Here is a 26,099-nt window from a genome sequence, read left to right on the forward strand (position 1 = left end):
TATAAAGCCTGATCTTTATTTGCATGTAAATGTTTTGTAAAGTAAATAAGAAATAGTGCTAAATGATTTTTTTTACTTAAACATTTTATTTAGGACCAAAATCATTGCAGTCGATTTTGAAAAATGGCGCTTAAAACATTTAAAAGAATTGAAAAATATTTATAGAGGACAAATCGGTCTGCTTATACATGTTACTACCACAACATAGCTGACGCTGCAATGCAGACACATTTACAGCGTCAAGACACTAATCAGCCCCAAGCGCATGTGTGCTGTGTGTTTGATAAGGGCGTCGTTACCTTCAGCACAGCTGGCATGAAACAGCAGCGCTTTGTTCAAGCCTTGCTATAGTCGGATTTACTAGCTCTTGTTGCTTAATACAACGACTGCAAAACAGAAATAACTTACGTTTTCGATTGCTTAGTTCAGTGGTTCTCAAACTTTTTTTGTTGCGACGCCTCTGGAAAAGTTTTCTGGACTTGCGACGCACCAGCAAATAAAAGGTAATGAGGAAACTTATCAATAAACAGTTAATTTAAATCTATTAAATGGCACATAGAGAACAATTTTAGCCTAACTGTTTTTCGACAAAGTTATAAAACTGCACTCAACACTTTTAGTGCACCCGGCAATCACGTGCGGGCTTTTGTTAATTGTTTCAATTATTGCGCACAATTGCATTTTCTTGTCTGCTGCACGGCCTCAACAGCATCAATAACGAATTACAATGAAAGTAATGTTTCAACTTACGCACAATATAAACTGATGTAAATTTACTGCTGCAACTCATGCACAATAATTACTTAAGCTGACAATTAAACGTTATAACTACCTCAAGCCTTTGCTAAAAAAGTCGCCTTTGTTACATTGTCGTGAAGCAAGTCTCCGTTCACATAATCAGGTGCCTGCGAAGCGTCGCCCCAGACACGCGCCTATCACGCACTTGCTGCTTGTACTGTTTGATCTCGACGTACATTAACGGACAGCCGCGTTTTTTATCCAATTTTTTTGAGGTTTGTAGATGGCATTTCGCGGATATTGGCAGCGTATAACGTGTATTACTCTGTATGCATTTTTGCTTAACTTGGACGTAACAACTGTGAAAGTCACGTCACAAACGTCCATTTAGTTGTGTAGTTATCATGTCACAATGCGTTAGTGATGTGTCACAATGCGTTGTCTAAAAACAGTAAAGATTTCGCGTTGCTTGCTTTTCACATGCTCGAAATATAGCGACCGCTAAAAAAATCACATGTGAATGAAAAGAAACGGATATATGTAAGGCACAAGTATAAATGCGGCCAGGCAATTTCTGGGGTGGCAGCATAGCTATTTTATAATGGCTGACACCCCAGAGATTTTTACTAGGCACGCCACCCCTGCCACCCCGGGATTCGATGCCTATGACGTCAACCGCACTGAAACCTCATTTTTATGAGATAAACTGAGTTTAGCCTTGGAAAATTGAAACGACGCACCAGGGCGTCGCGACGCACAGTTTGAGAACCACTGGCTTAGTTGTTTTTTGTTTGCCAAATTGACACAATTTATACTTAACATTACATAGTGCATGATAAATGTTGGGGGTCTGGTCATACAGTTCTACTGAAGTTGCTTTTACGGATCGATGTGCTTTGCTGAACAGAAAGTGTCAATTGTGAAAATAAGAAAAGCATATTTTTGTTACCTGATCGGGATTCTCCAATGTACAGGATGACGTTTGCGAAGCCAACTTGAAAACTGAAGGTAAACAATGTGCATCCAACTATTAATATTGGTTTGGAAGCGTAATTCCTGCTACGATGGTATAAAATTGGCTTTGACCTTTTCGCCAACAATAATGTTGGACTTATAAAATGAGTTATTACGACCACATGGAGACATTTGAGTAATACCGTGGCATTTGTGGCGACCACGCACAGTTTACACTGATATCACAAACGACGTTCGCGGCAACACATTTGTTTTCGTGTTTGAAGTATCAACACCATGTCAGCCTGCGCAGTGCAATTTGTGTAGCCGTAGGGCACATCCTAATGTTTTCAAATTTCGTACTTGAAAACAAATGTTTTTAATCAGGGTATCGATTGCGCAAAATGTAACACATAAACCTTACATTTGCACATTGTTCAAAGCAGTTTTCAAACGTTTGTTAGTTGCAGCATATTTCGCTGACTAAACAAAAAAAAGTGTTTAAATAGGTTAATTTGAAAACTTGTTATGAGTGAGGCTGATTTTCTAAGGAGATCAAAACGGAGAAAAACATTGCTTAAAAAAGGTCTTCCAATTTGGCTTTGTTAAAGGGGTAAATCCTTGTGAGAGTGATCTTTTAAATATCTAGAAGCTTTAATTACCGTTTGGTACTAATTATCACTTATAAATTTACTTGAACCAAGTATGAAGTATAAATACCTCAAAAGATTAATAATGTTTTGAAACATAAAAATTTCAAACTTATTTCTCGCTATTTTTACTCCGATCCATAATTAACTTTATTACGTCAAAGGTTTTTATCCACACGTTTGGATTAAAACATGTAACTGATTGGAAATTTTCAAGCATTTCCAACTATTTTGTTTTTATGGCACGAACCATTTCCAGCCTTTGGCGGCAAAATTTTGCTGAAAGCTTTGTAGAATCAAAGCGACTGAGAAACATTTTATTCTTTTTAAGTGGGCATTTAAGACAAACGAACAAAATATTCAGTGCCGTTTGAACTTACGTAATGTTACAATCCAGGCCCAAATTGTTCCTAAAGTGAAACTTACTAGATAAAGTGTTAGACTTCTTTTTAATAAGTAAGTTAGTTAATACTTTTTCAGTTACCCCTGATAGAAAAATGACGAAGAACTAATCTTTCCCAAAATAGTTCTCTCAAAGCCAACTTAACAACTTTGCACCACTTGATTCATCAGTTTTTTTACATAAACTAAATGGATGTTTATGTTACGTTTTTACAAAGAGAGTTTGATAAAATATTCTCGTTATGACGCTTTTTATCCTACTGGAAAATGCAAGTCTTAATACCCCGTTTACAATAGCAGTATTGAAAAACTTAAATCCTATGCCCCTTCAAAAAGATGCAAATCGTTTTAATATTGAAAATTTGGACTTTCGTTAAATGACTACGAACTTTCCTTAAAACTCAAAGTTTCAAGCAAATGTCATTTTCTAATCAAAATAAGTTTCTTCTGCGAAGTTGATTACGACTTCTTGCTTCGGGCGCCGAATGCGTCGTTTCCAAATCGCTTTAAAGCGGCCAGTGTTCAGTCTCAAAATAAGAATTAAAATTCTCCGACAAAACATTTGACTTCTGTGGGAGCTTGGCTGACCTGTTTCGCGACAAAACTCAGATTGTCAGTGTTTGAAAAAGTACAAATTATGGAGCAAGTTGTCAGGAAATTTTTTGCGTTCAAAGTGATGCGAAGATTTTGTTTTAGTTGATTAGTTGATGTTTTGTGTTTCTTTCTAAGTATGCTTTTAGACATTGTGCTTAAGGCGAAAATGTCAGACTAAATAGGAAAATGTTTTTTTCAAACCACTAAGGATGAAACTTAGCGCTACTTTTATCACCTGCTTGATGGTGATTGAAGTTGCAAGGGCTCAACAAAAAGGAAGTAAGTGACATATTTTAGACTTGGTTTGTGTTTGCTTTTTATGTGGTAAATAAATACCTATCGGTTTGGGGAAAGAATGCTCGTCATAAAGTTATAGTAAGCAGTCATAGCAAAGCAATCTCTGCTCAAACTTACCCCCATCAGCTAAATTGCACTTTTGTCCATTTTCAGTTTATACCTTTTGTTACAGTAATTTAACATTTTCAAAATATTAAACAACACCATTTTGCATTTTTTTCCCCAGTGCCCTGTGGAACCAATGGAGTTTGGGGAGACTATATTAACATCGACTATCCAGTTGATGGAAGCGACTATGAACAACTTCTGTTTATTAGAAAAGTGCACGGGTCAAATTTCTGTCCAAATCCACAAGACATTTATGGTCGAATTGTATCGACCCAAGAATCCGCTGCGACTTCTTCCTACAACATCACAATATCCAAAGACTATGGCCTGGAATGCTCAAATAATCAAAATCTCGCTGGATGCCCTGATTTTGAAGTAATGTTCTGCTGCTCAGCAGGTAAAAACTGTACTAATGTTCTGTCTTACTGCATTATGCTCTACTGCAGGGGTCGGCAACCTTTAGGCGACGCGTGCCAATTTACTTGTTATTTCCATGTGTTCATGACCTCGCGTGCCAACGTTTTTCCAAATAATACTGGTTCGTGCCAACAAATATTAATAATAAAGAGAAAGCAGAGTATTTTGTGCATGTAAGGCTGAATTTTAAGACAATGGCATGATAAAAACTGTAAACAAGCAGTGCAACAGGTTAAATTTGTACTTAACACGCAAACCGGTCGGCGTGCCATGAAATACCACCTCGCGTGCCAACCTTGGCACGCGTGCCAGGGTTGCCGACCCTGCTCTACTGTGACAAATTAAAAGGTGTAGTGTTGGTTAACCACTATTTCGTAATTAGAAAATAAGTTTTAACGAAATGACTTTACGAAATGATAAGTTTTAACGAAATCTTTTTTATTTCCTTAAATCGTTTAGTTATTAAGCTATTTTTTGCAGGTAAGGGTTTGCTTGGTTGGACTCAGGGAAAGGGTTCCTATGATTGCGAGAAAGCACATTTCTTGGCACAACGTGAAGCCGTAGGCACAGCAGGTATTTGGTAATTGTATAATTCACACAATTAAAAAAATAGATATTCTGAATAACTCGATTTATGCGCTCTGTCGGTAAAACATGTAAGAAGAAAGAATAAACCTGGTAAAGTTTTTTTACTAAAACTTATTAAAACATGAAAACACTAAAATAGTGAGCTATGATACCACAGAGAGAAACACATTTATAGGCACTGACAAGGTCAAAAAACAGGCCCGAACAACTACTGGAAAAAAATGTGACATTGTTTTATTTCCACGTTTTAGGTAACGATATACCTTGTTCAAACCCTTGTGGAGACGGAACGCAGTATGACTACAACCAAACTGAGTGTGCTACAATGCAATACTGTCAATCGGATGGCACACGATGCGTGTTAAAGCTATGTGAGTATAATACTGTTGACGTTTTTTGTTTTTACTGGCTAATTTTTGTTTTTTTATAATTGATTTTTTAGTAAAGAATTTCACAAATAAGTAGTTTGTTGCTAATCTAATACATTTTCTTTGCTTTAGTCCCTGATGGTCAACAACAAGAAAACGACTTCAACGGGTTACTTGCTGGAGTAACGGTCAGTGAAACTACCACGGAAGGAGTGGAAGGAAGGCTTTTCGGTACGTGAAACTTGTCGCAATCTGTTTACTTTACATTAACGATATTTTTGTTTCATACTCTTTGCCCTAACGTTCCTAGAATGTGCAGGGTCGAAATCCCGTGAATACGTTGTAAGTACATGTAGCAAAATTTTCAAGGTATATTAAAAAATATGCCGCCACATATCCATTCAAAACTAAAATTGTACAAAATGACACAAATGATTTTAAAGATTATTAGATATTATGCCTAAAAACGTTTTTGTAACAGGTCTTCCAAGAGGACCACCACCTTCAGGAGACCAAGATGGACCTCTCCCACCTCCAAACTTTCCTCCTATTCAACCCCCGTCCTTTCCCGACAATTGCGGGATCAATCCCGAGTTTCCGGATCCTTACCTGTTTAGGCCACCAATTGACATTCCATATTGTTACAGGTTGAAAATTATAAATAAATAAACAAATGAATTGATTTTCGTTCATTCAGTGGTTTTTAACCGCTGGAAAGTTATGTTTGTTTAAACCAGTGGTTCTTAACCTTTTTGGTGAGGTTTCCCACTAAAGTCAACCACCAACTTCGAATTTCCCCCTTTGTTATTTTTATAATGATGTTTTGTGCCCAACGTTAACAAAAAAATTATTCTTTAATGAAATAATTTTGTGAAGCGATTTGGTCTGGAACTGCAAAGGTATACTGCAATCTTGTTTAGTTTAAATACTGCTTCTGTGAGAGATTAAGTTTTTGGAATTTTGAAGAGTCTCCTCTACTTGCAATAGTAATTTATTGCATCATAATGAACAAAGGAAAGGCTTTTATTTGCGCACAATAGCAAAGTCATTAATACTTTTAGTCTTGTTTGTGATGTAACAAACGGCCTTTGGATTAATATGTGTCTTGTAAGCCTTGCTGAAATCTTACATCTTTTTGCGGAAAATTATTAGTAAAGTAACTTTCAACGATTAATTCAAAGCCGGGTTCGACCCTCGGGCCCGAGTTTGGTTACTTGACGTAGATAATTTCCCTCTGAAAACATTAAATTTCCCACCGGTTAAGAACCACTGGTTTAAACATTGTTGTTTGAATCAGTGATACCCGGCCAGTCCGAGAGGAAGTCGTTACCGGGCGGTATGAATTTTAGGTTAAATGCTTTAAAAACATTTCTCGTGCATCCCAGGAATGATAAGCTAACACAAGCGTTTTCATTAAAAAATATTTTTTTTTTTAAGGCCGGTCCGCAATAAAATTTCACTTTCAAAAACGGTCCGCAGTGTAAAAAGTTTGCCGACCCCTGGTTTAAAGGTTTACTCGCATATCGAAGGTTATATAAAGTGAAGCATTTTTAGTCGAATTAATAACATTATTGTTATCACACGGCACAAAAGTAATAAGGGCTTGGGAAATTTGAACTTGGTGATTGGCTTTAGTGGGAAACTACACCGAAATGTTTAAGAACCACTTGTTTAATTGATGCACTTTACATTCAACGTTTCTTATGCTTTTGGGGAGTGACTTGTTGAACCACCTATCTAATCTAACCTTTATGTTGGCATAACCAACTTGCCACCAACTTAAAACTAAACTAAAGTCTTTAAAGGATTTCTGTTTTAATATTTGAACAGCCTTCTCATGCAAATGTAATTCTTTTTGTAGAGTTGCCTGTTCCACCAGTGATCCTACTCTCAAATTTGACCAAGTTAGATGCCACAATCAGCCTGGTTGTTACTATGATTTGCAGCTGGCCAACTTGCGCAGTCGTGGAGGCCCCAATATTCTACCAGGAGTTCCAGTTTGTCAAAAAGTTATTCGCCACAAAAACTTTGCCCCCAAAGCAATCGCAGCTATGGTAAACAATTTTGTTGTTTTTATCTGCTTGAAATGTATTTAAAACTATCTTAAAATACCTTGTATAAGCTGTTGCTGCCAGGCATAATATCAAAATTATAGAGCTATTCTGTCAATTGTATTTTTACACCGACGTTCTATATTAAAATACTTTTGTCACTATTATTAAAAGAAAAAAAAGTGGTGCTGCATTCATTTTTTTTTCCTTTTGTCGCAAAGATGAGTGACGACAGATGCCCTAACCGTGCTAATTCCCGTTGAAAAATGTCTGTTGGCACACCAAGAACTACAGAGATGTATATACCAAAAAAGTTGAATCACATTATCAAAACACATAACAGCACGAAACCACCTTTTTTAAACAGATAGCGTGATTATAAAAACCAGACGAATTGTTAAGTTATATATACCTAGTTGTTAAAGTAAACTGAAGTTTTCAGTACACCTAAATCAATCTGTGTTTTTCGTTTTTTACATAATATCGATTTTGCCGATTTAATCGCATCCTCAGTTCTAAGCAAAAAAAGTTGTTAAGGGTTACATACATGTTAATTTGTGGTTGTCCATGAAGCAAGTTTTATCTACCTTCCTAAATTCCAAAACACATTTCAGCAAGTATTATTTTTTCAAGCCTTGTTCTTTTAACATTAACATTTAACGTACCCTGAATATATTTACATTTCAGAAGGGACAACCGTGGCAGGGAGCTTACACATACTGTTTTCTCACTCAAAACCCAGACTTATTCGACGGCGGGTATTGCTGCGACGGAATACGTTATATGAAATACTTTGGGGTTTCAGTGAAACGGCTAGGATGGACTGGTAAATACTGCGAAGCGTTTGAACAAAAACAAATCTCTTAAGAAACAGTCGTGCATGTTTACACAAAAATACGGTTGCGTTTTTTAATGTAGGTGTAAACGAGGGAGAATGTCTTATATTGGGAGGTTGCTGGGTCGATTGTCAATGCTATTACGAACCGAGTAACAACCAAATTCAATTAAGCGCCGACGATGACCCACACAGAAGTTCTGTGCCAAACGGCCGTGAAATCTATGGTCAGCCGCAGTGTCTGCCGTTCGACCCCAATGGTTCACCGTCCAGTATTCTTAATAGCTACCATCAATGTCGCTTGGCTGGATGTGTTATGGACCCAGAGTACAACAGTCAAAAGTTACGCGACTATCTTTGTGCAATTGCCGAGTCCGACGCTGTCCCGGCCAACCTCAAACAGAGATTTTGGACTCAAGTTCTACAGGGGATCATCGGACCACATAACTGGCAGGAAATTCTTCAGTTGATGTCAGAAAACATCTGCCCGAATGTCGGTTCAAACCCGCCTTTCAACCAACGTTTTTCTCTTCCGGGTTGTACCAACATTTACACTCAATTCAGCCCTACTTCTCTGCCAACCGGTCCAAACCCAAATCCCCATTCTAACCTGATCAATCAACTCTCTGCTAATTTAGGCCCCACTACTAGCACCACCACCACAACCAACACCAACACCCCCGTAAGTGGTCGCTTTTACAATAATCAACACCTGCAAAACCAAAATTATCCACACCCACAATACCCACAACCTCAGTGCCCATATAAGCCATATGCGGTACAGGGATACGCACCTCTTCAAGGCAGCTTCACCGGTTGCTGTGAGCGCCATTACTGCTACGTTCCTCGTGCACAAGCCAGTAGTGGTAATTCTGGAGTATCACCCTACTGGTCAATGTGGTCTGACTACGGAAAATGTTCAGTGTCGTGTGGTGGTGGAAACAAAACACGTTCCAGAACCTGCGTCGGGGGACAGAACAATGACGATTGCGGAAGCGATAATGAGCAAACTAGAGTTTGTTCTGAAGAGGCCTGTCCATTCTGGGATAATTGGGGACAATGGGATCAATGCAGCGAGTTATGTAATGGTGGAACGCGATCCAGAAGACGCCAATGCCTTCCCTCTGGTAGTGGATGTTCTGGATCCGGCATAGAAAGTGAAGCTTGCAACACTTGCACCTGTCCTTCATTTAGTGGCTTTTCTGACTGGACCACATGTAACGTAACTATTGGATGTGGAACCCGATCCAGATCACGTACTTGCGAGGACCCTGGCACGTGCGCTGCCGGTTGCGCAACCATACCCACATCTTTTTACGAAGAAGAAGATTGCATCGTTTATTGTGGCGACGAAACAGTCACCAGAACGACATGTACTTTTCAAGGATGGCCAACTTTTCAATGCAAACAGACCGTATCTACGTCGTGTGACTGCGCCCAAGCAACGGATACCTGCAAACCGTGTATTTCATACACTGGCGCACTTGGGGAAATTTCGTGCACATGTCCTTGGGGAAAATAAAGAGCCTTTGAGCACACCATTCAATGAAATCGAGTTTTTCGTGTTTTGTCTTATTGCTTTTACACATTGGTTTACTTGTAAATAACAATACTTGCTACACACAAAAAACGCAACTGCACAGTGTTTCGAGTAACTGTGGTTATAAATGAGCCATTTTAAGTTCCTGTGAGATTAGTTCGTGAACATGGTTGCTGTATCCACGCAACGCAAATTTCGAAAAGTTATGTTATTTTGAGAACAAAAACAGCTGGTATACGAAAACAAGTTTGTTATGAAATGGTTATCTCTGATTTTAAAATAATTCGGATCAAAATATTTCCAACGTTTAAAAGTCGTTAGCCATGGGTACGAAAAACTAATTGCGTTCGTACTTGAGTTCCGCATAGGACAATTTCAGACTCTTGTTAACAATCTTGACGTTTTCTAGTACAATATTGTTAGTTCATCTTTTTGTTGGCTTATCTGACAGCAAATTGTTTTGTTCAGAAAACTGCTTTTGGATCCAATTCAGGTTTTGTAATATGTTCCGGTTTAGACTTGCACCTTCGGGTTTGGATGTAAAAGTTCGGCTCATTTACAATGGTTCATTTGTACAAGTTAAGAAGATTTCCCGCAAGCATTATCAAGTGTCACATTATGTTTAGGCCAGGGGCGTTTAAATACGGTTTTCAACCAGATATAAATATCATTGTTTTCAAATCGTTATTAAAATATCTAAAACTTATTAAAAGCGTTTTTCACAACATTCAACAAATAGTTATCGTTAAAGTAGCAAGTATTCGCTGCCTACATTGTAAAAATCAAAACTTACAAGGATTTTTTTCTTTTTTGTGGTTATTTTCAAGAAAACTATAACAAAATCATAACATACGCTACAAACGACTTACAAAATCCAAGATTCGCATTTGCGCTGCTTGCATATTTTTTTCTGGCCGAAAACACAACACAGTTTTATTTTATTGCACAACAACCATTTACATAAAGGAAAATGACAGTTTCAATATCAAAAACACCAAAAAACACGAATACAGATAAATGAAAAAAAGCACATAACACAGATTTACACTTTCCAAACAAAAAAATAAACAGTGCACCTTTTTAGGTATCGAACTATTTTTGACACTGTTTACCATTTGCGGATCTAAAATGTATAATAATGAAACAGAAAATAGGTTTTTGTACATTGGTATGTCGGACGCACAAAAATGTCTTTTCAATTTTTCTTGTTTTTTACAAGCTGTGAATGTTACTTAAATTGCTACTATTTTTTGCAAGATTTGACATTTGGTTACGGACAGTTAGCTTTGTAATCATTTGGCTATTATTTTATATAATCTATAAGTACCATAAGATACTTAAGTTATACATTAAACATTAAAGGCACTCATACATATTTATACGAACTGCTTTCTGGTACTTGCAACGTCTTACAACAAGAAATATAATTCAAATTTAAAGCATGAGTGGCCCTTCCTGAGAAACAGGTGACTGTCCCTGAGTGGTATTAATCACTTCGTGGACGCCATTATCCTGAGACTGCGTTGTTGTTATATTTTCAGTAAAAAATCGGGCCGTTGTAACAGTTGTCGCTTCGGTTGGACTTGTAACCTTAACATTTTCGACCGCGCCTTGATGAACACCAGCAAAATAGCCGAGTAAAATTCCAAATGCAAACATTAACAAGGCTACAGCCAAGTAACGGACGCAGGTACATCGGCCCGACGAGGATTTTCCGTAGGAATCGGCATCGGTTTTCAGACTTCCGCGAAACTCCATCGGTGCCACGTCCGGAGAAATATCATATTCGTCATCTAGTATTTTAAATCGCGCTGTTTCCGATTGGCCGTTAGTTGGCAGATACGGCCTCGGGCTGACAAAAAAGGGGTTATTAATTACCGCTAGATGACGCTAAAGATTTGTGCGTGGATGTTATATACGACCGCGCAGTATTGTTGCATAAAGCTAATCGAAAGAGTTTTTTGTGCGTTGTTTAAAAAAAATAAGGTAATCACCTGTAGCTTTCTCGGTTTTCGCTTTGTCTTCCTTCCGTGCTTGCTGAAAAAAAGAACAACCATACGTCAAAAGAAACGTAGTAAATCTAGTTTTTTGTATCAACTGCGACTTGGGATAGCGCATGTCATGCATATCTCAATGAAAGTGGGAAAATCACGATTAACCCAGTACAAATATTTTGCCAGTCAGACACGGGCCTGAGTTTATACTTTGGTACATCTGCGTTGTAGCTTCACTTTCTTAACTCGCGTTTTCGTGAACAAAGAATCATTAAACGAACTGACATGGACTCGGAGAAACCTGATGCGTTATGCTATAAAAAAAGTCTGTAACTCAACAGATTTGAATAAAAAAAATGATTCAAGGGCTGACAATAACACGGGCTGCTCGGTGGCGGACTGGATAGAGAGCACAATGCATTCTGGCGTTGTTTTGCCTGAATAAAATAAATTAAACAAACATACTATAAACTTACGCACTAATTTTTTTTTACACAATAAAAACTATGTAAAAGCATCGAGCCAATAAATGATAAGCTTGCCGAATTATACATAGCTATGGGTAAAATCTTCAAGAAAAAATTTCTCATATCAGGCGCAGGTAACGACAGTAATTAATAACAAATTTCATGTTCTCAGAAAATTATTTTAAAAATTTTAAAGAACATTTTACCTTCTTGCTCTTCATGTTGCTTTTCCTCCTCAATCTCAGAGTCTGAATGACTGTCTACGTAGGTTTCAGAATCAATCGATGTTCCATCTCCTTCTCTCCTATACACAATCGTGATGTCAAAAATATTCCGTTTCTAAAAAGTGACTTACACAATGCTTTTTCGATCATCTTCACTTCTTTTAAGCGGAATTTAAACATACAGGTCAAATAGTTTCAACCGAAGTCATCGAATATCACATTAATTTTAGTCAACATTGAAACGTAAATCAGTGTTTACAAACTTACAACTCAGGAATCCTGATGGGGTTTGTAAACTGTAAAGTGCACACTTTTTGTTTCAATTTTACCTTTCAATGTTAAGTTCGTCTCTTGAAAATCTGACCCACTCTTGAGGTGAAGTTGCAACATAAGAATCATGTCGCTCGTTTGGAACCTACTAACAAAAAGTCAATTATCCTGTTGCGTACGCAATGATTGACCTTCAAGGAAAAAATGCCCAACCTTTTCGCCGCAATCAGCAAAATCACTGGTTCTTATTTCACCACCGTTAGTATGTTTACTAAGCCTAAAAAAGGTTGGTAGCAACACGCTTATATTTATTTAAAAAGTAAGCTAAACAAAAACGATATGATCTTTCTAGGCCAGTGCTTCCCAACCACTTTCGCAAATGCAATAAAAGTTTCTAAAATGTTGTAACTGTGTGTGAGGCCCACAGACTTTAATCTATGTAATAGGTCCCTGTGCATAGTTGAAAACTCATTGTTTTAGAGTAGATTAAACAGGGGTTCCCAACCTTTTTACGATCTCGTACCACTTATGGACGCTCTGCACTGCCACGCGTACCACTTCTTGCAGAACAACTAATTTGATCTAATCATATTTTATTCGGAATAATAATATTGGTTTACTAAAATAACACTAAAGCACCTCAACTAAATTTATTGAGATTTTTGTTTGTGTTTACTGTAAACAAAATATAAAGTTGTGAATTCATGTTTTTGTAAAAAAAAAGAAAACTACTCGCGTACCGCCGGAGAAACCTTCGCGTACCACTATAGTGGTACGCGTACCACAGGTCGGGAACCCCTGGAGTAGACCAAAAAAATGCATTTTTACACTGGGTACAGAAGCCAAGTATTTCACAGAATTGTTTTAGCCAATGCACGCCGAAGCTTGGACTATACAGCATCATTGACCAACTCGTTTTAAAAAGTTGAAATTAACGAGTGTAAGTTAAATAATTTCCATTTGTTACTTAAATAGTCATCCTACATTTTTATACCTGACTTGTGTCTTCAAAAGTATCTTCAAAATTTTCCTCTAAATTCATCTCCCAGTCAAATAGCTCGTCGTTATTGGGCCGATTCATTTTTACTGTTTATTAGTTTTGTGTTTCTCGAGAAGCTAAGCAAATAAAATACATATTATTAATACGAATTAGCTAGCTGCTTTGCCCAACTGCATAATCCGACCAACCACGGGTAACATTTTTAAAGTAATACGGATTGTGCTAGCACTTTAGTTTATGCAGCAAAACTATGAAAAAGCTAAAAATGATTTTTTGCAAATACTCTTTGGTGGCTTCTTTAGTACAGACAAGCTTGGGTAAAAATTGATTTTCTTTGTTGTTTAGCAACTATCACAATATCTTAACAACAAATCACCAAGACAAAATGGCTATTTCCGAAAACAAGCAATTTAAAAAATCTGTCTACAGCTTTAAATCCTAATTGTGCACAATTTTGTTCAGTGTTCTCCCAAATCCTGTAACTGTAACGTTATTCAACGTTATTTAAACTTCCAAAAAACGACACACATTCTTCAGACAAAAAACACTCTTACTAATATGATAAAGTATGACATGCAGTGGACATTAATTCTGATACTCTTTTTGGCATACAGAAAAAGTAAAACACTCTGGCATAGGCACAGAAGAAGCCAAACAGCAATGGCTCGCTATGTTAATCTTCTGGTCAAATATTAACCAATTCGTAGCTTGTATGACGAAACAATAGAGTGCTGTTTGCTCACCAGGTCAGCGTCACTCAGTTGGGACAAGTAAAATCAACAAAGACGGAATGTAAAACGTTTTGTTTACAACATCACATGTTTTATTGCAAAATGTTATTGCGAAATACATCGTTACGTTTCGTGATTTTTTATGGCCTTGAGTATATCATCGATGATGCATTGTGATGTCACGTGATTGTGGAATTCAATTGTGATGTCATCTAAAGGTCGAAGCCCTTACTTGGTGGTTAAATTGTGGTACTACGGCTGTCCTAAACATCTTTGCAGATTAATTGTATAATAATGTCACACAAAGAAGGATAAAAATATTTATGCCAGTAGTTTACATTCAGGGGTTAGCAACCTTATGAACTCCACGTACGAATTTACTTATTATGACAAAACTGTGATGACTTCGCTTGTCAAATTTTATGCGTGGAATAGTAGTTTGTGCCAGTCGATCTGAATAGCAGACAGATTCGTGATTACATTGTAACAAAGTAAACACAAGCAAGGTTATATTTCGAATTAAATCAAAATGCACTTGTATCGGCGAACCAGAAAGCATCACCTTACATGCCAGGGGTTGCCTGCCACTAGGTTAACCTATTGATTAGCAGGTGATCGTGTCGCTTAAGTCACGTCCATATAATTTCGAGGCTGATACGGCCAAAGAAGTCACACTAGTACTACTAGCAAATTAGTGTGTGAGTTAGCCAATGCAACCACACTCTCTTGTAAACGAGCTTTATTAACAAACTTTTTTTTTTTTTTTTTTTTTTTTCTTTATTAACAAACTGATGTACTTATTCTGCGTTCAAAGCTAGCAGCGACATTTTGTGTGCATAATCAATAAATATTCTTTCCACTTGATGTCAGTAAAGAAAAAAATGGAACGCTTACGAATTTTTTGTTGCTGTAAATGTTTTAGACAGAAGTCCATAAATTAGAAACCTATGGATACAAAATTTTGACGACCTCGCGCTCAACTGATTGACCCCATACACTGGCAAAAGAACATAGTACAGTAAGAAATATTTTCACTTCATATGTGGTTTTTAAAATACTCCTATTGTTAAATATTCCAAGACATAAGACATACACGTTTATTTAATTACTAAACATGCAAGATTTTGCAAAATTAAGCGGAAGAAAACGACAAGGCAAAACTACATCCAAAAATCCAATGACATGAGCGACTGAATTCGAAACGAGAAAAGAGAGATTGTGCTTTTTTCTTTTTTGACGTCATTTCTCTCGGAAGGCTGCTTTCGCGCCTATCGCTGAGGGTTTGCAATGTTAGCAGTACACAGCTAAGTCGCCACGTTGCTTCGACATGGGAATGTAAGTTGTTTGCCGAATTCGTCTCAAAGTTGCAGCGACGCAGACTAAGGTTTCTTACACTATTTGTGGACAGTAAGGGCGTGAACAGTAAACACGTTAACCTCGTTTGCATACTACTACATAGTCTAGACTAGAAAGCATTGGCCACAATCAGTTCAGGTTTTCAGACTTGATGTGAATTGTGAAGTGATTTGTATGTGGTTTTATGGGATCGTCTGTAAGGCTTTCACACATTACAAACCTCTTGCACATAGTTTGATATAGGTATGATCGTGTGTGTTAGCTAGGAAGTGAACCTACTACATAAACCATGAACATTAGGACTATATTTGAACATTGTATAGTTAGGTACCCAAACTTACCTAACTTGTATAGAACTGCAGGCATATAATTCAAAGTTTTGAACTTGTTGGGTACTCTTGGTTAGTGCTATGACAGCTTGCTTTAGCTTAAGATGTTTAACAGCCCTTCAGAACAAATAGTTTGCCAACAGTGACAAGTCTTTATTTGACAAACAAACTGCGGAAATCGTAGCTACAGTCGGCTCGACTCGTATGACACCTCCAACACGCAGGCGCGCTTTCCTATTGATTAGATTAGACTCAGGAAGCCACTTATCTGTGGAAACCAGCTGCGTGTGCTGTGCTATTCTTTACCGCAGACTCAAATGATCTGGTCTAGTGTTGGTTTCTGCTATAGATCTTGTATGACGGCTGACTTAGTTCCTGCCTTTCTGGTAAGTAAAAACACCAAAAAATCTGTTGTATGCGCGTCCAGTGTGTTTAGATGCTAAAACACATGTCGAGTATTGCAAGCATGTCATTTACTTTATATTTATAGCATACTAATAGTATGATATTTGGTAGTTTCAATTCAGTTTTCTGAAGCCAGCAGTTATTGTACCGTAGTGTTTAAAGAGTCCTGGTTTGTTTTGGTTGGGAGATAGTTGTCGGTGAGTTACAGGTTTATTTCGATTGAGAAGAATACAGCTTTTTTGCTGCCAAAATAACTACCATAGTGCACTAAATGGCATGAATCAGATTTTTGAAACAAGACTGCAAAGAATGCACCTTCTTACTCGTGGCCAGGGAGCAGCACTAAGTCGTGCATGTTTACGGACTACCTGTGATTGTTTTGGCTGTCATTGCAGCACGTTTAGGCACTGTTGGACTAAATACCAATTTCGACATTCGAACGGCTTCACTAACCGTTTTGCCACGTGACCCATCGATCACTGATGTCGGTGAAACGTCACTTCCGCTTTTCGTGCTATTCGTTCGCGAGTGGTTGTTAAGGGTACAGCATGCCAGTTTTGCCGCTGTGCCATACACTGCTGTTGCTGATGCCCACCCTATCATATAATAAAACAGTCTAGAACAGCGGTTCCCAAACTGGGGTCCGCGGTCCCTTAGGGGTCCGTGAGGCAATTTTGGGGGACCGCGAAGCGGTTGAAGTAATTCTATAATCTTATTTGGCGTCAGTTTGTGCCACTAAATAAGTTTAAAATCAAAGTAGAATTGAGAATCGACTTTCTCCATTGCTAAACAATGGCCTTTATTGAATGACAACTATCAAAAATGCAATTGTTCGCGCACAATCGTAATGTTTTTGTCCTGTTTGTGATGTCGCATGCTGTCTTTGGATGATTATTATGCGCAATTTTGCATAACTGGCTAAAATCCTGCAATCAACTTTCGTTTTTATGAAATACACATTTAGGCTTAAGGACCGCGAGCCCTCGAAATATTGGCAAAGGGACCGTTTTGAAAAAAATATGAAAAAGTTTGGGAACCACTGGTCTAGAATAAACCTAATAAAATAACAAAGGTAAGTCCTAAAGGTTTTGTTGCATAACTACACGATGTTGAGAAGTTTGTGAAAGTGTTTAGGGTATTTGTATTGGGAACTAAAAGCAAGAAGCTGTGCACAACAGTGGTGCTGGAAGCGACCCTTAGTGATATGTTGTTGCAATACTGTGTCATTTTAGTTAGCTCCCCAAATTGCCCACAAATATTGACCTATTAGCTAGTATAAATGAGTGTACTTGAGTCACTGGTTGGTGAAGTGCGATGAGTCATCTAGCACATGCGGAAAAGTTAGAACAGCAAAACACCAGGCTTCCGGGAGAGAGAATACAAGTCAACTCCCAACTGCACCGGAAAGTATTAAATCTACCTGAAAGAAAAACTTTTAGCTGAGAGGTGTGCAGACCATTTTTAATTAATATCCAGAACACATAAAAACAGTGTGATAGCTATTTCTTGCGGTAGAGCTGAATTAAAAAAGGCTTGAAAAGCCCAGCTATGTCACAATTTGAAACAAAAAGTTCACTGATTGGTGAGGCGTGACAGGGTAAACAGCCAACTTTGTGACGTCACACAGGTTGATGCCCGCCGGCCGCGTCGTTGTGTTTTTCCTTGTCCAGGCGCTCAATTAACGAGTTAACACTTTTGACTGAAGTTACAGTCAACAGACCGTTAAAAAGTCGTTTAAATTTAAAACAATCGGTTTTAGCTGATATGACTTTTTTCTTAAATAGTTTAGTTTTCAATTCAAATAGTTAAATCGGCCAGTCTTAAAAGGACAAATCGTTTGCAATTTAATTTTTTTAGTTTTGTTTGGTTTAGATTATTGTTGAGTTTAAGAGTTTTTTTTCCTTGGAATCAAGTACATTCATGGTATACTTAAAGCAAAACAGTTGTATGGAAAAGTTAACTACTTTGTTTTCTTCAGACAAACAGATTTGATAGTTTAAGTTATCTAATGCTGTTGCTGTAAGTAATTGACTGGATCACCAGCCTGAAAAGAGGGCGCATCCCAGTCTATTTCACTTTGTTTAGTGTGGGTGGAGCCTCAAAATGGCAAAATCACAAGCCAAACCCGTTGTTATTACAGGTAAGCTAATTGATTTAAAACACAAGCGATAGGTATGAATACTGTTTGTTTTGTTTAGAGTTTAGACTATTTACTTTTTTGAGCACTAAACATCTGACTTCAGTGTTTTTTGTCATTTTGTTGTTTGATGGTAGTGTATAGTTTATGGATTTCTGCCTGTTGCAAGTAGGATAGAAATGCTTTAAAAAATAAACGGTTTAATGCATAAAGCACTTTCAGTTTGAATTAAAGAGTTTAAGTGATGTATGTTTCTGAGCCAACTCCCCAAGGATTGTCTAATAAATTTAACATTACTTCCAAAGAGTCACATTTCATTTTTCAGGCCTTGATATGTATTTAAAGCAATGTTTAAATTTGTCACTTTTGATCGGTGTTAATTCATTGTTTGTTTCCTAGGTTGCGACGTTCCCAATTCGTACGGGTACGAACTTGCCTTGCGACTGGATCACCAGGGTTACGCAGTGTTTGCTGGTTGCGCCGACTGCAACAGCATCGGAGCCAGATCCCTAGCATCACGGGGAACCACCAACCTCGCGATTCTTCAGATTGACGTCACAAAGCAAGATGAGATTGATGACGCGACAGAAATGATCAACGATATGATAGGAGATGACGGTGAAAAGATGGTTGATTATTTAATTAGCTTTTACTACGTTTTTTTACCCAAACAGTATTACTACCAATTCGGCAGTTTAAAATAAAGCACTGCCTAACTTGATTGAACGATAACGAAACTAAGAGCCTAAAATTCGGATTTTGGCTAAAAACTAAACGCGAAATCGTTGTAAGGTGGTCTACATAAAAACCTGTAGTTGTTAATGCTGCTCGGATAGGTTACCTGCTTGTACATTTCTCATTTCAAGTTTACGAAATACAAAGCGTATAAGATCAGTTCCTTCCAGACGTGCGTGAAAAGTTCAACCAATTACGCCACATTAAATTATCGTTTGCCTGAAACTCGAAACCAAACTATTTTCAGCGTACCCACGTTTTAAATGTGAAGGTTGGTTCTTGGTTTATGGAACTGTTTTGAGCAGGGTTTGGTCGTCAAAGTTTTTTGGACTGCTGAAACTTGACACCAAAACTTACGTAGCGACTATTTTGGGTAAAAAATACCCGGTGTTGCGGAAATTTTCTGTAGTGCATCTCTACCTGACACTGTTTTATCGCCGCGGCTTAGTGAAACCACAAAAGGAACACCTAGCAAGTTTTGGCTAAAAATATAATAACCGGTATAGCATTTTCTAATATATGAACTGCAAGTGTTCACATTTATCGTATTAAACTTAATCCAGGTTAAATGGGGTAGATATATTTGCAACACATGTCACTTTGAATGAGATTTTATAAAAAAAAGTTCATTTGCAATGGCTTTTGGACACATAACATAAATTTCCTTATAATTGTAGTCTGTTTGGTACAGACAAGTCTACCGATGTATTCAAAACCAAACGTACTTGCTTTTTCACACATTTGGTAATCCTGTTAAACATAAATGAAATCAAAGCTATGTTAGAAAGTTTTTTGAAGTATTCATTCGACTTGACTTGGCTCCCAAAGGAAATTTGTACTCATTCTATTACAGCGCTTTGACTATACGGTGTATGAGACTCAATTAGGTCCCACGGGTCGCTTCAGTGTAGCTCTTGCGTTAACTGATCGCATTTCGGTTGTTAAAGATATTTCTCACGGCCTAGTGTTTGGGCCTAAGTAGTGTTGACGTCATATCATCGGAAATCACATCAAAACTTCATGTTCAGTGCCCAATCTTGCTGTTTGGATTTTAAGTCAGGGCATGGCTGAGTTACACCTGCTGCTTCGTTTGCACAACATTAAGTAAAACCAGAAACTGGTATTTGAAACAAGTCTGAAAAACATTGATTTTCTTGCGGGTTTTAATCCTACAAAGTCTTAATGCCTGGTTAGGCGTTGGTCACGCGAAACGGCAGCTTCAAAACAGCACTTCAAACTTAAGTGCCAATATTGTGTTGGGAGAAACGTAGTCTTACCAGATTCACGCCTTGTGTAAAGTTGCCCTTACGTAACGTGTGGTTTTCCTCTACCTGTTGGTGTTGAAACGACTCTCGCAGCTCTTATGAAGGGTTGTGTTACGTCACAAAGCAAATGGTTTAGTCATGGAGGGAATTAAATCAGATCACTGTTTGGTCGCAATACGTAATCGAATGAAGTGATTGTGGTGCGGTTCTTTGCCTATATTTGTGTGTCATCGGTTAGGTGCACATTTGAGACGAAAAGCCTATGTTTGAACGTTGTTGTTAAGAAATAAACGTTAACGCTTATTTTAAATCAACAAGTCAAAGGCGGTGTTCGATTTTTTGCTTTAATATTTGGTCTCAGTGGTGAAATATAACAATACAGTACATTTAAAATTAAATTTTACTGCTGGGTTGTAGACTTAAACTGTATTGGTAATTTTTGAAGTAAAATCCTTACATTGAAAAGCCATCACTGCAATTTTAGTGTAACACGTTTGGTTACTCCATGTTTGCTTTAGAAAACACCAAACAAATAGTTTTAGTATGATTGTCTAGCCACGATCTAAACACAATTCCTAAATTCCGGTTCCCTAAAGTTTTTCAGGATTTACTTTCCTTCGGGTTTACTTTAGCTACTGCCTTGACAACGCTGAATGGACGTTTGAAAAAAGTTGTCCTACACCGCTTATGAAAACATTTGCTTAATTCGTAACTGTTTTGCTCCATAGGATTATGGGCTGTGGTAAATTGTGCGGAGTCTTACACTGTGGCGGAGGTGGATTGGTGCGCCATGGAAGACTTCGATGAGATTATGCAAGTTAACTTCCTCGGGACTGTGCGGGTCACCAAGTCTCTTTTGCATCTAATTCGCAAAGCTCGTGGACGTGTCATTAATCTCAGCAGCATGGCAGGTTCGTGTGCATATTGCGTTTTGCCTGCTGGAATTGGATTTTGTACTAGCTTTATGAAGTAAACCGGGATTGAGGTATTATAGAAAAAACATAAAAAATGCCCAAACAATCCTCGAACGAAGTACAATGCTCTGGCCTAAAAGTACAAAATTTCTGAAAAAATTCTTAGGAAAAATTACCTAAGACAGTCCTTGAACGGATATTGTTAAGAAATGTTACGAAATGTATTGCCCAGGAATAATCTAGAACCCACCGTTAAGTTTATTTGCCGAGAGTGGCGATAAATATGTTCAAACGCACTGGCGTTTTGGTCAACAAAGTTATGCAGTCTAATATTTGATTTGGCCGTTTGTCTGTACACATAAATGCCCGTTAACTTACAGTTAAAAAAAAGTTATTCATAAGATACCTGTGTACAAAGCATGGTACCATACATATAGATAACTTGTATTAAAAACTAATGTGTCGCCGACAAAGGCTTCCGACTTGTGCTGTGTCAACTGATAAAGTGGTCCACAACTTTGTATGGCTGTTACGTGTATTTTCTTAGTGTTAAGCAGTCAAGGCGTTTGGAAGATTATAGTGGTTGGTTACATTAGGATGTCATACAATTAGACAGTCTTTCACACGCCCGGTGTATTTATCTGATGGTAATTGAGCGCTGTCCTCACGATTAACGTTTGTCGAAGGTGACAATTAAATTTTCTCTGACGGAAATGGATTTGTGCAGAAATGGTTTTGTATTGTTTGCAGCCTATTAGAAACATTATCATCGCTGTTTTTAGTGTACAGTAAACTTTTCATATATATTTCAATTGGATTGGAAGTATCACCAATAACGGCCTCTTGGTTCAAACGTTTAAGCGAAAATGTTTTTTTCTTCTTAATACTGTAACAACACGTTTAAAAAACCACGAGTAATGTTTAAAAACGGTTAACTCACAAAAGCGGATTGTTGGAGAAAAATTTCAACCTATGATTGGGTCAAAATAGTGTGCAACTCTCAAAATGGTGTTGTTTCTCGAACACAACCAATGTATCACCGCTATAACTGTGTCCTTTGTTTGTTAGGCTGCGTTTCCCGAGCTGGCCAGGCAGCTTACTCGTCCAGCAAGTTTGCAATCGAAGCCTTCAGTGATTCCCTGCGCCAAGAAATGCTAAAATGGGGAGTTTTTGTCAGTCTCGTCGAACCAGCGTTCTTCCCAGGTAGGCAGTTATTCTGCATCCTTGACTGAGTGAACTTGTGGAAAAACTTCAGAATTTGCATGCTTGGCGGTGTTAACTTATGTAGCATGTATATCTAACTAAGCTGCAAAGTTGTACATATACCCCCTACATAGCTTGGCATATCAATACACATTTTGTGTTGGGCATTATTGTCGCCTGTGAGCGTTTGTTGCATGTACATAATGTTTGCTTATGTGGAGCGACTTACTCTTTTATCAGTAGGGTAACGCTCACCGAATTGCAAGTATCGTGGCTTGCATGACATGTGTCCTTGCAAAAACACTAACTTAGCATGCTGTATACTTTTGTAAAACGGCAACTCTTACTTCTAACAACGTTCACAGGCTAAAAATGTAGTAAAATGTCGACAAAAAGACATACAGAGACATAGCCCACAGTTCAAATAAACCATTACAGATGGCTAAAACACGTGCTTCACTCGCGACGTCTATTGTCGACGACTTAAATAATTCAACAGCAGACACAGTGCTGGTATTTTGAATCTCAAAACAGCTTACACCTTCCTATGCCTCTTTCATTTGCTGCTCATAAGTGCAAAGTTTGTGTGTATTAGGGATATGAATACTTCAACTGCTTTCAACAAATTGTGTGGTCATGAGATGCATCTCGATGTGTTCATATTGAAAAAGGCCTATGTTATAAAACTAATTGCGTTTACATCGCGGGGCTTTTCTTTCCTAACTGTCTAGCGGTATCTGATCTGCGTGATATGTTGAAATCATTAGAATATACATTTACATACGGATGATCACGAATTAGGTCGCTCACGTAGCATCTTGTCATGCTTTTTTGCTGCATCTGTGCAAGCTAAAGTTTTTTCCATTCAATTTGCTTCGCGGCTTTGTCTGTCTAATTGGGTTTTGAAGCATGTTTGTTTTGCTTTTCTTTTCTAACCGCTTTCTGGCTGAATCATGTTTGACAATTCAATGCATGCATCAAATTTTTGACTAACACCGGCCACTCATGTAATATTCTTTTCCACCTTAACAGAAGGCAACGCAGTCCTATCCGATTCTGAAACTTCAACACGCCTCCAGCGCGTTCCCAAACACATCAAAGACGCTTACGGTGACGAATACTTTACCGAGTATATTCACTCGGTATCGGGGACCCTGAAACGGACCCCATCCGATGACCCTTCTAATCCCTTACTTCCGGGGTCCCAGTCATCAACGTTAACATCCGGTTATTCCTCGATGAAGTCGGATTCCTCCATGAAGCATCGCTCACCGCAAGAGAAAAAGATTGCGGGCGGAAAATCACCTACTTCGTCCCTGAAAGATCCAAAACGGCAATCGTTAACTTCTCTACCTTCGTCCGCTACATCTACGCTTAAGTCCCAAGGGTCACCAAACTTAAGCAACACAAATCGAGTCCTTCACGCTCTTATGGAGGCCGTGACATCGCCGTCCCCGAAGGTTCGCTACTTCGTTGGCTCTTTTCAGGACCGCGTTGTCAAATCTTTCTCGTCCCTCCTTCCCACCGTCGTCATGGATACGTATCTGACGTCAGGCGAGGTTTCAAAGGTCGTGCCCAAGCTTATCAAGGAGAAAACCGAGTAGTTTTTCCAGAAACTTTGCAATATTATTGCAGATCTGTTCAGGGCCGCTGCAACCTAAGTTTAAAGTTATGTCCTTGGCGGCCCATATCTACGAGTGTGTTATGCCACCTTGAGTAATGGTGGATTCGTCAAGATATATGCGATCACTATTTGTTATTATATTTGTCTTGTCATATAATGACATGCATTTTTACTTCGCTGGTGTATAGCGATTTTGCTGCTGGTCAATTTGTTGGCGTTAGTTTATGCCTGGTTGTAATTGCGATCTTTTGTGAGTCATTCTCGTACTATAATAAATTATTAAGTTACGGGGTAGTTAAATGCAAAAAAGTCATTCGCTCAACTGATGAAGATTTGCATTGTGATTAGTTCTGTATTGCAATGTGATTAGTTCTAATCATACATAAAATGTACTTTCATTTATTGCGTTATATGTCACAGCGTTATGACGTCATTAATCAATGACGTTATGGATTGCTTGTTCTTCAAAGCTTTTCATCATTGACAGTTTTTCCATTTGAGATTCGTTCGTACTGTTTGCATTTATTTGCAAGATGTTTTACTTCTCGGTAATGACGCTTTTCTGATGCGTTTTATTCTTTGTTTATGGGGTAATAATCTGTTTAGCGCAAAAGAGCCAAACAACACAAATAAATACATTTTATTGAAAATAGCAAGCTAGTAAGATGTAACATTTAAATAAGGAAAACGGAAAAATGTGTTTGATTGGTCGGAATGTTTTAACCTATTGCATCGGCTTTATTTCTACTTTCAGATGCTAAGTATTGCAAAAAGAGGTTACCTCAGAGAGGTAGAGCAAAATTACACGGGTGTTGCACCATATGTTGCAAACAAACCATGACCAAGCAAATATTGTGGACCTTGTACAAAATTAAACTTGCTACCTTGTTAATCATTAATTTAGGAAAAATTACAAACACATTTCCTCGATCGAACGTAATTTATTTGCAAAAATTATGAATCGAAATTTCTTGTTCGATTCATTTTGGTTCTTTTTTTGTGCGTTTTTTTTCTTCTGTCATTACTGTGGTTGTATGATATAAAAGCAAGGACAATTTGTGAGTGTTTATGTAACTAATCGAAACTTAAAAGTAATCGAGAAGCGAAATACGGGGGGAAAACTTGAGATTTCTGCCTGGAAGAAATGTGATAGTCATGGCCAAGTGCGAATCGTATAACGTGTGCTAGACATGAACTATTTTGATCATTAAATATGTTTTATCATGTCATCTTTAAGCACGGGTTTACACAATTTAACTTTTGCCTTGGCTGCCAACAAAATTTATAAGTGCAAGTGAGTATATGATTTCTAACGATATCAATGTCTTGTACAAACTAAACCACACCGACAATGTTATGATGGAAACAAGGTTTTTCATTGCCTATGTATCCGTCAGTCATAGCGCAGTGGTAGTTCAAGCTGCCAGGTTCTTCAGTACATATCCCATAATCGTAATACAGTGTTGATACAAGATATGGTTCCTTCCTGACAGTCTTTATCATTAAGTCAACATCGCCAAAATGTGAACAAGACCCACAACGTTCAAAAGCTAAGACATCGCACTAACTCAACTGTTAACCAACAATAATTTCATCATGTAGCCTTAGGCGAAACATTGGCCTCAGTGTGTTCGTTTGGGAAGTAACTAGTGAGGTATAGTTCGGAACCAAACGAGAGTCTACTCTTCTTTTACCGGGATCTTGGAGTTGATTTCTGGCCAATTAAAAGCAACTGCTATTATATGTGTTTGAAGGACGGATTTAGCATTGACCTTCAATCAAGGCCTCTTTGTTTTGACCTTGACTCGTGTTTCGAAACGTTTCAAACTTTTTATTATTTTGCTTTTGATGTGATCTTAATAAAAGGAAATGTTTTCATACCCTTGTTAGCACCTGAGAACTG

The 26,099-nt window shown here is 37.9% G+C and overlaps 3 protein-coding genes across 3 annotated transcripts; 2 read left to right on the forward strand and 1 right to left on the reverse strand.

Moving 5' to 3' along the window:
- The first annotated feature begins 1,493 nt into the window (after window positions 1–1,493).
- Window positions 1,494–9,647, forward strand: LOC145228858 (uncharacterized). The gene is made up of 10 exons (XM_080094067.1): window positions 1,494–1,746; window positions 3,547–3,617; window positions 3,862–4,140; window positions 4,641–4,733; window positions 5,000–5,119; window positions 5,249–5,347; window positions 5,598–5,763; window positions 6,978–7,170; window positions 7,855–7,993; window positions 8,086–9,647. Exons 2-10 carry the CDS (start codon window positions 3,548–3,550, stop codon window positions 9,522–9,524), a joined length of 2,598 nt encoding a protein of 865 aa, XP_079950193.1. The 5' UTR covers window positions 1,494–1,746; window position 3,547; the 3' UTR covers window positions 9,525–9,647.
- Window positions 9,648–10,461: 814 nt separating this feature from the next.
- LOC145230616 (uncharacterized) lies at window positions 10,462–13,780 on the reverse strand. Its single transcript, XM_080096087.1, has 5 exons — window positions 13,492–13,780; window positions 12,557–12,642; window positions 12,210–12,307; window positions 11,537–11,579; window positions 10,462–11,394 (listed from the first exon to the last, which is right to left on the reverse strand). Exons 1-5 carry the CDS (start codon window positions 13,576–13,578, stop codon window positions 10,977–10,979), a joined length of 732 nt encoding a protein of 243 aa, XP_079952213.1. The 5' UTR covers window positions 13,579–13,780; the 3' UTR covers window positions 10,462–10,976.
- A 4,495-nt stretch (window positions 13,781–18,275) lies between these two features.
- On the forward strand, window positions 18,276–25,253 carry LOC145229333 (17-beta-hydroxysteroid dehydrogenase type 6-like). The gene is made up of 5 exons (XM_080094655.1): window positions 18,276–18,458; window positions 18,855–19,073; window positions 21,184–21,366; window positions 22,438–22,572; window positions 23,605–25,253. Exons 1-5 carry the CDS (start codon window positions 18,422–18,424, stop codon window positions 24,174–24,176), a joined length of 1,146 nt encoding a protein of 381 aa, XP_079950781.1. The 5' UTR covers window positions 18,276–18,421; the 3' UTR covers window positions 24,177–25,253.
- The last annotated feature ends 846 nt before the right edge of the window (window positions 25,254–26,099 follow it).

Source organism: Phallusia mammillata, chromosome 5, assembly GCF_965637545.1.
Source record: "Phallusia mammillata chromosome 5, kaPhaMamm4.hap1.1, whole genome shotgun sequence".
Classification (NCBI taxonomy): domain Eukaryota; kingdom Metazoa; phylum Chordata; class Ascidiacea; order Phlebobranchia; family Ascidiidae; genus Phallusia; species Phallusia mammillata.

Excerpts from the sequence above, each read along its gene's own strand:
- LOC145228858 (XM_080094067.1), top strand. The coding sequence starts at position 3,548 with ATGAAACTTAGCGCTACTTTTATCACCTGCTTGATGGTGATTGAAGTT. Across the intron at positions 3,618-3,861 it reads AAGGGCTCAACAAAAAGGAA|TGCCCTGTGGAACCAATGGA; the intron begins GTAAGTGACATA and ends TTTTTTCCCCAG. Across the intron at positions 5,348-5,597 it reads AGTGGAAGGAAGGCTTTTCG|GTCTTCCAAGAGGACCACCA; the intron begins GTACGTGAAACT and ends TTTTTGTAACAG.
- LOC145230616 (XM_080096087.1), bottom strand. The coding sequence starts at position 13,578 with ATGAATCGGCCCAATAACGACGAGCTATTTGACTGGGAGATGAATTTA. Across the intron at positions 12,643-13,491 it reads CTTTTGAAGACACAAGTCAG|GTTCCAAACGAGCGACATGA; the intron begins GTATAAAAATGT and ends TTTTGTTAGTAG. Across the intron at positions 11,395-11,536 it reads GAAAACCGAGAAAGCTACAG|CCCGAGGCCGTATCTGCCAA; the intron begins GTGATTACCTTA and ends CTTTTTTGTCAG.
- LOC145229333 (XM_080094655.1), top strand. The coding sequence starts at position 18,422 with ATGGCAAAATCACAAGCCAAACCCGTTGTTATTACAG. Across the intron at positions 18,459-18,854 it reads CAAACCCGTTGTTATTACAG|GTTGCGACGTTCCCAATTCG; the intron begins GTAAGCTAATTG and ends TTTGTTTCCTAG. Across the intron at positions 19,074-21,183 it reads CGATATGATAGGAGATGACG|GATTATGGGCTGTGGTAAAT; the intron begins GTGAAAAGATGG and ends TTTGCTCCATAG.